This window comes from Hermetia illucens, chromosome 5 (assembly GCF_905115235.1).
Source record: "Hermetia illucens chromosome 5, iHerIll2.2.curated.20191125, whole genome shotgun sequence".
Taxonomy (NCBI): domain Eukaryota; kingdom Metazoa; phylum Arthropoda; class Insecta; order Diptera; family Stratiomyidae; genus Hermetia; species Hermetia illucens.
In genome coordinates this window covers 66,531,365-66,541,733 of record NC_051853.1, presented here as the reverse complement: position 1 = coordinate 66,541,733, position 10,369 = coordinate 66,531,365, and the positions used below count along the sequence as shown (strand labels likewise).

The following is a 10,369-nucleotide window of genomic DNA, read 5'->3' as shown; positions in this document are numbered from 1 at the left end:
TCAGTTTAATAAAATTCAGCAAGTATTAATTGAACTATTTGGAGACGATAGGAACATAAAGTTTATCAAAGCTACAATGAGGGCTAGAGAAATAAAAACAGCAGAGGAAATCCATAGACAGATATCCTTATATCACACAGTTGAGAGTATGCACAGTGGGATTATAGAAACCTTTAATAGTCTAAAAAATAAATTGTATTACCCGAAGTTAGTCGAGGAGATAACCAAAGTTATTAATAATTGTAAAACGTGTTTGGAAACCAAGTACGAACGTAAGCCTTTCAGAGTTAAATACAAAATTAGTGAAACTCCCACTAGTATAAACGAAATTTTGCATATGGATATATACTATTTCATGAAGCAGGCATTTCTAACGCTAATTGATAAGCTGACGAAAAAAGCTTATATTTATCATTTGCAAAATAGAAATTGGAATAGGAAGATCGAAGTGTTGGAAGAACACTTCTCTAAATTTGGTAAACCGCAGAAGATTATTACCGATAATGAGTTCGCCAGTATTAATATCAAGGACTTCTTTAGAACGCAAGGTATAGCATTACATTTCACGAAACCAAATACCCATACAGGGAATAGTGATATCGAAAGGTTTCACTCAACATTACAGGAAAAACTAGTATCTATGAGGAAATTAGATCTAACTTTATTACAGAAAATACATAGGGCAGTAAGTAATTATAATGATAGATATCACTCTTCTATCAAAATGACTCCGAATCAAGCAGTACGGGCTGATCCTGCAATGCTTGAAAAGACTTTGAAGGAGTACAAGAATAAATATATAAATAAGCTTAATAAGAAAAGAGAAGATTATAGGGAGACTAGGAGAATTATTCCAGTTAAGAACTATAAACGTAATTACTATAAGAACGAACCGCGATATAGGATTAAAGAATTAGGTAGAGAACATCCCATTAATATAAAAAGTCCTCGTAAATTTGCAGGTGATGACCTCAGTTTGGGTAGTTGCACTGCAACTTCTACTATTAGCAACACCACAGATAGACAGGAAATAGTAGAACATATCCAACTAATAGAAGAGAATTGTGAAAATGCAGTTCAAAACCTTAATAAATAAATTGAACTCAATTCTCATTTTAATAACTCGATTAAATACCTTAAAAATTTGATAGAGTCAGACCGAAACGCAATTAGTAAAACCTTTCAACAACTCACAGAAAACGAAAAATTATTAGTAAAAAAAAAAAAAAAAAACAACTGAAAACAGACCAAATTTTAAAAACTCCGAATTTTGGAAGAGACAACATAGCAATGATGAAACATGGATTGATTCACTCTTGTATGCTAACAGCAACCGAAATTTTGACGACTAAACTGGACTTTTATAAACTCAAAAACGTACGAACCGGACTATTGAAGTATAAGGAAAACACAATAATTTTGGCCCTTAAAATTCCAAATTCTTACAAAATTGAAGAGTACAAATTAATTACATCGTTACCCACTACGAATAATTTACAAGCAATGTTAGATCAGTATTTTATAGAAATAAATGGAACAAAAAATGTTTATGATGAAAAATTGAATTATGAAAGGGAGTTGAAACCCTTGAGTAAGAGTATTACAAGAAATAATTGCGTACTTGTAGAAAATAATGGAACAGAAATTGTGAAGGTTGATGATAACACTATAATCTGTAAGAATCTTAAACAAACTAATATTGTTAATTATTGTGACGACAGAAACATACATCTAAATGGTAACTATTTAATCAACATCAATAACTGTACAATCCAGATACTAAATCAAACCGTTGGTAAAACAAATGCAAAATTTATTGACAGGTTCTTTTATAATGAAAATACGGATTATAATTTCACCAAAAACATTGATTTCAAAGAGATAGTTTAGAAAATAAGAGAAACTTGGAACATATCAATATTTTAAAATTTCATAAAAATATAAATTACCTATCTGGTTCAATTGTAAGCGCATTTTGGTTAATACTATTTATCATAATACTTACCCTATATCATGGACACAAAAAAAAAAAAAAAAAATTGAAAATTGTTGTAAAAAGCTCGCAATCCAGTAAAATTACGGAGAATTTCAAGTTAAATAGGGGAGAGGTTAAATATCCGCTTGGGTCGCTTATCTCCCATTTACAGTTAATTCCGAAACATTATAAACATTATTGAGTGCACCTGCATAACGGATGCACAAACCAATAGAATCATAAACATTATTAAGTGCACCTGCATAACGGATGCACAAACGAGCGAGCATCGTAGGTATTAAGGTAGCAGTAAGATAATAAAAGGAAGAGTCTAGTTGGAACTGTGAGAGGATGAAGATCAATAAAATATATTAAATTAATAACTTCAAGTGTTATTAATTTTAGTTGTATAAGAATACTCTTCCCAGAATAACAAAAGTCAGTATTTCTTACCTAAGACTTACCTTACTTTTAGAAAAAAAGAATATATTGGGTGCATAAACCTTCTGATAAAAAAAATCTGCAGTCGAACTACATCTTAAATTCTAAACACAGTCAGGGCACACTTGTTTCGCACACTGTAAAGAAACGTGTTTTTTGTACGAATAGCATGTATACGTGGATTTTCTTTTGAGTTGAAGATGACATGAATGACAAGTCCTTTGAGTATTGACTTTTTCAGGGTTATCTTCAGATGTCTTTCGCTTATCAGAACCAAGTATTCTAGCCAAACTCCTTCTAGGTTCACGGGACAACTTTAGGTTACGAAATCTTCCCTTCATGCACTCTAATACTAACTGTCGAGCTAATTTTTTTATAAAGGCCCTTCTATCATTTTATCTTCCCAAATGTACATTATGTAAAAGAAGAGAATTGAGTAAACATAAATCCAAAAGCCGGTAGAAAATTGTGATAGGCAAGCGTCTTGATCGGCGGCTGCAAGTGTATATAGGCCATTTCTTAATTATTTCATCTACACCACCTTTCGTAGAATTATAAAACTTTATAATTTCTGGCTTCCCTGAAGTTGTGTCTGTTCTTTCATTGTGGTGCATAGACGAAGTCGTTTCGTTTCTTGTCACAATTTTTCTTGCTAAGAACCCAGGTTTCTGAGGAATACATAAGGATTGACCAGATCATAGCCTTGTACAGTAAGAGCTTTGACCCTATGGTGAGCGAAACAGTTTTTGTTAGTTGAAACATGCTCCGTTAGCAGCCAACAACCGTGCCCTCATTTCATCGTCATAGTTTTTATTGGTTGTGATTTTCGAGCCTAGATAGGAGAAATCTTCAACGTCTGAAAGTTGTAGTCTCCTTTCTTCAATGTTGTCGTTTCGCCAGTGCGATTCGATGTTGTTCGTTCTTTGATTTTTGGCGTTGACGTTTCCACCATGCACTTGGTCTTGCCTTCATTTCTGAGCAGCTCGAGATCTTGCATCGCCTGGTCGATCTGGATGAAGGTAGACTGCACTTCTTGGGTTGTTTTCCCTTATTGTCGAAATCGTCAGTGTAGGCCAGTACAGGTGTGTACATCAAAGATCCCATAAAAGCTTGCAACTCAATTATATCGATATTTTCTAGTTCTGGTCGATCCTGCTTCATATATTTACATCTATAGTCAGCTAGCTTCTCATTGGCCCTCAGCACAATCTTCGATAACATCCCGTCATATATATGTTGTTTCCATAAAGAATAAGGATCCTTTCCATCATTTTCGGTCAAATTGGATGTGCGTACTTAGGCCATAATATTGTATTGTATATGTATTCTTCCCTCTAAAATAACCCAGTCTCCAAAGCGGAGCATCTTTTTGTGATGACGATAACGGCGCGTCCAGGTGATCGGGTTGAATTTCTTCGGTATCAGATATATCCGTGCTAGTGTCCGTATCATGCACACTGTGCTCCGGACAAACATTTTCGCCAACGTCGTCAATCTCGGAACCGCTGGAATCTTCATCCACGGGCCAGCTCTCAACCACACCTGCCAAATTTGAAATTCATTTGCACATATCCGAGATCTCTTTGAATACTGTAAATTTGAGACAGAAGTATTTCTTTTACTACCTGAAGTACCTGATATATCCATTGTTCACAATTTCTGTAACAATAAAAAAAATAAAGGAAAAAGTTTACGTAATTACCGACGTGAGGCCTAAGAGGCCGGTTCGGAATTTCAAATCGTAGTTACTCATCAAATGCATTCACGATAACACCACTTCCTGCTTCGACGTCAACGTGGACGCTGCTCATGTAGTTACTTAAGAAACAGGGATCGCTGTTGCCCCAGAAGAGGCGTAAACAAGCAAGTTAAGGGCCTGCCGGGGCTTCTCAGACCACATGTCCGTACTTAAAGGTTACGGGAAGCGGAGAAAGGGGGTGCACATTTTTCCCCACTAAATATAGCCATGTGGAGTATCAAATGAAAGGGCTCGGCTACTTGTCGAAACTGATCTTATTTTTGATATGGCGTGAAACACATGGAGTGAAGACTCAGAATGTGTGCCCCAAAAAGTGAAACAAGTCTCGTCCTTTGAACCAATCCAATCGAAATTTCTGAAAAAATTAATTTGAGTTCATATATATGGAATCTAGGCCTCAAAATAAATCCTGTTCTGATATCTGCACAAATAAAGTTAAAAGTAGCATACTACCATAATTTAGAAGTTTACCCAAAACCCCCCTTAAGTTCATGCTAGAAGCACAAGGTGGTAGCAGTGTAGACGATATATAGATGTGCTAATTAAGTTTGCGGGTAGTGTTCAATAAGGTCGAGGTTTGTGTACGTTAGTAGTGGTCGTATTTACTTTAAGTACACATACCTAGGGCTGTTGTGCACGAGGTATAGTGAAACTACGTGAAGATGCGTTAAATCGATTTGGATAGGCACCGATTGTTTATTTAGGATGAGGAACAAAACACAGAACCTTTATACTCGAAGTGCCCAGCTTCCGAGGTCCTGACTTAGTTGCGCATATCCACGCCAATTTTATGGCTTTCAAAAGGAAAGTGAAAGCTCTGCTCTAAAATTTTTCTTAAGGACTCCGTTTGTTATACAAATTAATTAAATAAATAAACAAATAAAGATGATCTACTTTTGAGGATAGTCTCTACATTTTGAGATACCTTGTTTTCTAGTGTGTGCAGAGAGTTTAACAGAAAGATTGTATTTTGTTATGTTGGTCACTCGGGAGTTAGCTGATTCAAAGTTTCTTCTTTATATCCTTTGTTGCATTTGACAGTGTGACCGGCTCTTCTGGATCGAATTCGCTACTTAGGTTTGGTCGAGATACGCTTGAAAATCTCTTAAATCACCATCTATCGAACCAAATGATCGCTATTTCAGTGGGGTTTTCGAATGCTTTCCATCCAGGTCAGTCTTATAAGTTCTTGTCAATGTGAATTACATGACCATATCATTGCCTCTGCCAATTTTTGGTCAAACTGTATTGTGCCACTGATCCAGCACAATATTTTTGCTTCCATTATCACGAGAGAGCATTACTTGTGCGGTGCTTTGACCGAAAGAGAGTAAATTTCCACAGTTCTTTCAATTTAGGGACGTCCTCATTTTCATCTCACACCTCTCTTATGTCGCCTATCTCTTATCTCTTCTTTTCTCTCTCCTCTCTCTTCCCTTGAAATCTTTTGACCCGTTGATACGTAATTACAAATAGTTACATTGGAACCTTCCTGCTAATTAATCCTGACAATTACTGTAGTTTTATAACGTAATATTCATTGAACCTAAGTTAACTAAAACTTTCCTTTTTGACAATAAATTTTGACATTGACTTTAGAAGTTTTTCAACGATTAATTAAGTGGCTGTACTATATTTTATAGAATTATATTTTCTGTATTAAAAAACAACCTATTAATGGAAGGTCGTGGACTAATCGTGAAAGGTTTGAAATGGACATTGCGGAAGACGTCAGCTTTCTATAAACGGCCTACAACGAGGAAATCCAGTAGCGTTGGCCTTTGTAAAGGTCCTGACGACAACGTGAAAGACTCGAAACGTAAGTAGACCTTTAATAAATTATAATATAAAAAAATATTATATTATATACTTACGCAAACACTTATTTACTATTGTCCTGCTTTCCATGTCCAAAGCTTCATGGCAATTTTGGAAACGCATCTCTTTAATGATCGCGCTACCAGCAGTTGCGTTGGTTACTGCAGGTGTGATGTTCACACATGAGGAAGTAGAAAGGCCACCATTTGTTCCTTATGAATACTTAAGGATTCGAAGGAAACGATTTCCTTGGGGCGATGGGAAGAAGACACTTTTCCATAACCCACGTGTTAATCCTTTACCCGAGGGATATGAAGATGAAGTCCAAACTCCTGAAGGACAAGAAGAAGAACATGGCGATGGAGAAGAAGGGAAGGATATTTAGGAAGATAAGAGTCAGAATTTAGTCAAGGATATAAATGGAGATTAAGTGTCGACTAAAAGCAAGATGGGGACGAACAGGAAAGTTACAGGAATCAAATTAAAGGGTTTAAGAGTATTTTCCTGTGTCCATCTATTCTGGGCTTGAATTTATTTAAATCTTAAATATATAACTTGATTAAAGATATCCGGTTTTATGGGTATTATCTTAAGTGATTAAGATATCCTTTCAGAGATTAGTTTGTCTTTTATTGCAGTAGATATGATGTTCTTGTGATGTTCACTTAAGTGAGGTTTTCGAGTGGGTCTATGCTATGCCAACGCAGAGATTGCTTCGTGCTAATGTGGGTATTGATCAGAACATACATGTAGAGACAAAGATGAAAAAAGATTTGGGGCATGCGGACGGAACTTTAGCTCTGGCTTCCACCTTAGGCCTCGTTTAATATCATAATGTGAATATACGTTGCTATGATAAGAAGGGTGCATTGCAGGGTAAAATGAAGTCTTCTCCTCCGATAGGCCAAAAGTAGAATACCTCTTCGATAAAAACGAGAGTTTACCTTTTTCCTTGGGGCAATATTCAACTGTCTCTCAGACGAACCTAAGAGCAGGTTGAAGAACAAGCGTATAGCAATCTGGAGTGGCAGTCAAACTGTGTTTGGATGAAAATTGTTCTAGAATGTAGAGCTTGGCTGGACGATAAGCTTATGGATTCTGAGTTCCCCGGAGGCAACTCGGTTCTTCGTTTTGACAGAGATCGCGCGCGTTTGGAAAGAATCACAGGCAGAGGGTCTATAAAGCTATAAAGCTATAAAGGCTATAAAGTCTTTCTAACCTATCTATTTCTGTGTGCTTCTCGTGGTGCATCTCCCAGTCCAAAGTAAATCTGTGTACTTTTGTATATTTCACCTGTCATCGCCCAATACCAAAAGGTAGGATGGGTCCTAGCACGAAAGATTGATATTGGACCATAAAGCCTGGAAAATCCCTACTGAAACAACATCAAAAATTCGTTTACCACAGCGTATCTTCACCTCTCCGTGTTCTTTTTTAATGAAAAAAGTAAAATGATTAAGGCGAATCTTCCTCGCCTCAAAATGGGATGTATCAAGGGGTCCTCCAGATCGGAGGTTGGGTAGGGCTACATGGAAAGGAGAGAAAGCTGCTTAGCAGCTAGCGTATAAACTATCTCAAGATGTATATAAGGGTTATGTGACAGTCTTTCAAGAGGACACTGGACACTGGACCGGTTTAGCAGAAAAGATTCACTCGATATAGATTAGAATGTACAGAGTACAATTGCCCATGAGGTGCAAGCACTGTTCGCTCCGCTTATCTAGTACTAATCAATGAACAGTAGCGTAACAAACACCCCGCTTCACGGCATTCCAACTGCGGTACCAGATGCTGCTATCTGGGTTCGGGGCGGCACCCACCTTAGCGTTCTTGACCAAGGCCAAGAGGATGGCTTTGCCTGCAATCAGCTTTTAAGGGTTACGTTTTTCAGTGTCTATTTAACACCGTGTGAGATGATACCGGACTTTGGACGCAGGTTTGTATTGGTGGTCATCGAAAAGTGCAGAGCTTCAGAAGGGGTGTCGCAGGCTCTGCTGCTTGACATAACGTTTAATCGACCGGAAGGAGACATAAACCACAATGATAGAGTACGGGCTGAACGCTGACTCCAGAGCGCAAGCCTCCTAAGTTCGACATCATCCTTGCCAAAGCCATACTCGTGGTGTATGCTTTTCCGCAAGTATGCTCTGCGTGCTGCTTTAAATTGAGTTTTCCGTCTATCAACACTCCCAAGTATTGGAAGTCATGATTCCCAATTCTAATACACGCCTAATTTCTCTTGCGGCGCTTAGTGATGAGGACCGATTTCGTCTTTCGCTTTGCGAATGCCAGTCGAGCATTCTCTAACTAAACCTTAAAAGCACCGATTGCTTCGCCTGAGTATAAATCAGCATATTCAAGATGCTTTGCGACCATAACCAGTGCCTCCTCCGGAACCGGAAGGTTAAGTAAATTATTATACATGATGTTTCACAGTAGTGTTCCCGATACAGGACCATGTGGGACAGCCAGGAAGACAACGTATTATATCAGAGCGTTCACTTTTGCAAGTAGCTATTGATGCTTGTAGCGAAGCAGGTGGGAATGCTAGTCGTCGCCGGAGACTTTCTTGTAAGGTTCCAACCGGGCGAGTTGAATGCATTACTGACGTTCAGAGTCACGACAACGCAATATTTACTGGTACAAACCCTTCTATGAATTGTATTTCCGGCCAAGCCAGTAACCATTTTGAAAGTCCTCCTTAATCTATTATAAATTACCCCCTCCTCATAGTGTCTAGAAGATGTATGAGTCTATATGAGGACGGCTCCGCTGGAGGTTTGCCGGCCTGAGGCAGCAGCACCAGCATTTGCCGCTTCCACGGTGCAGGAAAAATAACCTCGGACATCCTCGCTTCGAACAATTTGGCGAACATACCCGGTCTACATTTAACGACAAACTTGAGGGCCTTAATCGGTATGCTATTCAGACTCGGGGTTTTCCCGTCGCTTATTAGGCTACAGATCTTCAGTAGCTCGTCCTTGGAATCACGTTACATTCTGGGGCCGCTGGAGGGTGTTAATATTTCCTCTGGATGGGGAAGTAACCCCTGGACTATTGCGGGCTTTCCTATAAGCATGGTCCTTTTGGACTTGATTGATACTACCGATTGTACTCTGAACCATTCGTTTGGCTCTTCACTATCCCACTATCTAGTGGGGAATTATCACTTCCTAAATGTCGATTCGTCACTTACTTTAGAAATGCCCTTGAAATCTTTTGACCCGTTGATACGTAATTACAAATAGTTACATTGGAACCTTCCTGCTAATTAATCCTGACAATTACTGTAGTTTTATAACGTAATATTCATTGAACCTAAGTTAACTAAAACTTTCCTTTTTGACAATAAATTTTGACATTGACTTTAGAAGTTTTTCAACGATTAATTAAGTGGCTGTACTATATTTTATAGAATTATATTTTCTGTATTAAAAAACAACCTATTAATGGAAGGTCGTGGACTAATCGTGAAAGGTTTGAAATGGACATTGCGGAAGACGTCAGCTTTCTATAAACGGCCTACAACGAGGAAATCCAGTAGCGTTGGCCTTTGTAAAGGTCCTGACGACAACGTGAAAGACTCGAAACGTAAGTAGACCTTTAATAAATTATAATATAAAAAAATATTATATTATATACTTACGCAAACACTTATTTACTATTGTCCTGCTTTCCATGTCCAAAGCTTCATGGCAATTTTGGAAACGCATCTCTTTAATGATCGCGCTACCAGCAGTTGCGTTGGTTACTGCAGGTGTGATGTTCACACATGAGGAAGTAGAAAGGCCACCATTTGTTCCTTATGAATACTTAAGGATTCGAAGGAAACGATTTCCTTGGGGCGATGGGAAGAAGACACTTTTCCATAACCCACGTGTTAATCCTTTACCCGAGGGATATGAAGATGAAGTCCAAACTCCTGAAGGACAAGAAGAAGAACATGGCGATGGAGAAGAAGGGAAGGATATTTAGGAAGATAAGAGTCAGAATTTAGTCAAGGATATAAATGGAGATTAAGTGTCGACTAAAAGCAAGATGGGGACGAACAGGAAAGTTACAGGAATCAAATTAAAGGGTTTAAGAGTATTTTCCTGTGTCCATCTATTCTGGGCTTGAATTTATTTAAATCTTAAATATATAACTTGATTAAAGATATCCGGTTTTATGGGTATTATCTTAAGTGATTAAGATATCCTTTCAGAGATTAGTTTGTCTTTTATTGCAGTAGATATGATGTTCTTGTGATGTTCACTTAAGTGAGGTTTTCGAGTGGGTCTATGCTATGCCAACGCAGAGATTGCTTCGTGCTAATGTGGGTATTGATCAGAACATACATGTAGAGACAAAGATGAAAAAAGATTTGGGGCATGCGG

General features: G+C 37.9%; 2 protein-coding genes across 2 annotated transcripts; both read left to right on the top strand.

The window, feature by feature from the left end:
- The first annotated feature begins 5,837 nt into the window (after window positions 1-5,837).
- LOC119657770 (cytochrome c oxidase subunit 6A1, mitochondrial-like) lies at window positions 5,838-6,559 on the top strand. The gene is made up of 2 exons (XM_038064836.1): window positions 5,838-5,994; window positions 6,092-6,559. Exons 1-2 carry the CDS (start codon window positions 5,853-5,855, stop codon window positions 6,376-6,378), a joined length of 429 nt encoding a protein of 142 aa, XP_037920764.1. The 5' UTR covers window positions 5,838-5,852; the 3' UTR covers window positions 6,379-6,559.
- Window positions 6,560-9,427: 2,868 nt separating this feature from the next.
- Window positions 9,428-10,149, top strand: LOC119657723 (cytochrome c oxidase subunit 6A1, mitochondrial-like). Its single transcript, XM_038064767.1, has 2 exons — window positions 9,428-9,584; window positions 9,682-10,149. Exons 1-2 carry the CDS (start codon window positions 9,443-9,445, stop codon window positions 9,966-9,968), a joined length of 429 nt encoding a protein of 142 aa, XP_037920695.1. The 5' UTR covers window positions 9,428-9,442; the 3' UTR covers window positions 9,969-10,149.
- Window positions 10,150-10,369: the final 220 nt, after the last annotated feature.